Source organism: Myotis lucifugus, unplaced genomic scaffold, assembly GCF_000147115.1.
Source record: "Myotis lucifugus unplaced genomic scaffold, Myoluc2.0 scaffold_716, whole genome shotgun sequence".
NCBI classification, from domain to species: domain Eukaryota; kingdom Metazoa; phylum Chordata; class Mammalia; order Chiroptera; family Vespertilionidae; genus Myotis; species Myotis lucifugus.
The window spans coordinates 229,586-231,395 of record NW_005871764.1 but is presented as its reverse complement, the minus strand read 5'-3'; the positions used below and the strand labels follow the sequence as shown (position 1 = coordinate 231,395).

At 70.6% G+C, this 1,810-nt stretch overlaps 2 protein-coding genes across 2 annotated transcripts in view; both read right to left on the bottom strand.

The window, feature by feature from the left end:
• Nucleotides 1–1,810, bottom strand: part of LOC102419061 — a 40,401-nt gene that overhangs the window by 8,435 nt on the left and 30,156 nt on the right. The window lies entirely within an intron of this gene.
• LOC102416842 (hereditary hemochromatosis protein) overlaps nt 1–1,810 on the bottom strand; it is a 7,318-nt gene that overhangs the window by 3,998 nt on the left and 1,510 nt on the right. Inside the window, 3 exon segments of the mRNA XM_023746667.1 lie at nt 7–25; nt 285–542; nt 1,136–1,295. Coding sequence (XP_023602435.1) covers nt 7–25; nt 285–542; nt 1,136–1,295 — 437 coding nt within the window.

Below are 1,810 nucleotides of genomic sequence, written 5' to 3'. Positions count from 1 at the left end.
CCTGGCACCTGCAGCGTGTGGGGCCCTGGCAACACCCCGATTCGTTACTGAACCAAAGGAGCAGGCGGCTCTCTCCTCCATCCCAGGACCCAGGGACCTCAGGAAGCAAACTCCTTCCTTCCTCCATGCCCCCCAACACCCCAAACCTCCTTCCTGCCCCCAGCACCCCAAACCTCCTTCCTGCCCCCAACACCCCAAATCTCCTTCCTGCCCCCAGCACCCCAAATCTCCTTCCTGCCCAGGACCTCCCAGGCCCGGCCTCCCCTCCGCCTGCCCTCCCGCACCCGAGCTGTGGTTGCGGTTGTCCATGATGGTCCAGAAGTCCAGCGTGAACATGTGGTCCCAGCCTTTGAGGCTCTGGCTCAGCTGCAGCCACAGCGGGCCGGCCGCCCTGACCCACGGGGCGCGGGGCTCCGCGCGGCGACTCTCGTGATCGTAGAACACGAACAGCTGCTCGTCCACGAAGCCCGCGGCCTGGAACAGGGGCAGCCCCAGGTCCGGCTCCGTGGCGCCCATCAGCAGGTAGCGCAGGGAGTGTGATCCTGGGGAGACAGGAGGCGGCTGGGCCCGGGGCGGGGCGGCGGGAGCCCGGGGCTGCGACTCAGCTCCCACCGGGCCCGGGGCCCCGCCTGTGCAGATGCGGGTGCTTCCCTCCCTCCCAGCGCCTGTCCCGCGCTCCCGCCGCGGGCCCTCCCTGTGCGAGTGTGGCCGCCACCCGGCTGCCCAGCACGGCCGGGCGGACAGGCTCCCGGCCCGAGGGCCAGGCTGCAGCCCGGGCTCAGCACGGAGCGGGGAGCCGGTGCTCAGAGCACTTGGCGCCGCCAGAGCCCGAGACGCGCTGAGCAACAGCCTCCAGCCACGTCCCCCGGAAGGTCAGGAGCCCAGTGACCACGGGCCAAGCTGACCTCTGACCTCTGACGGGGGGTGCCCACATTGCAGGAAGGTCAGGGTGGACCCAGGGGCCGGGCCCAGGGGCGCATGGCCGCACCTCTGCCTGTGCCCCCGCAGGCTCGCCCTCGGCCCCTGGGAAACTAGCCTAGTCCTTCCTCGGCGCCGGGAAACCCGATCCCTAGAGTCTCGGGGTCCGGGGAGTCCCCCCCCCGCGAGCGCCCGTGAAATCAGCGCCCGAACCAGCCCGTGAACAGCCCCGACTTCCGCAGAGCGGAGCGGAGGCGGCCCCGCGCGGGCAGCACCCTGGGCCCTGCCCCCTGGACCCAGAACTGAACTTCAGCCCCAAATAGGAGGAAGTTGTGTTTCCAGGCGGAGTAACAGTCAGTCAAGCCCCGCACAGACTCCTAACGGGGGGCGGGGGGCGGGGCAGAAGGGGGGTGCCCAGCCCAGGTGCGGAGCTCAGGCCCCCGCCGTCCCCCTGCGCACACGCCCCCTGCACCCGCCAGCCGCCGGGAGCCCCCTCCGCACCCGCCCGCCCTGGACGCGCCCCGCAAGGACACATCGAGGGCGCGGTGGCCGCGTCCCGGGCGGGTGACCGGGAAACAGGACACAACCGGCAGGAGTGACGCAAACCCGAGATTCGCTAGGAACCTGCCGCCGAGCTCGGCCTCCGGGAGCCACTTGAGGTCGAGGAGCGCGCGAGGGAGGCGGCGGCGCTGCTCTCAAACCGCATAGACGGGACTCCTCTCTGGGGATCAGGCTGTGTCCCCCACCGGCCCGGACTTCTTTGAAAGATGTGGGAAGGGGATAGACGAGGTGGAGGGGTTCTCCGCAACTAGGGGACCCCCACCTTTGCGGTCTCGTCGTCTCTATATCCCAAGGGGCCATGACTATCGCGGCCCGGCCTCCCGGGGGGTTT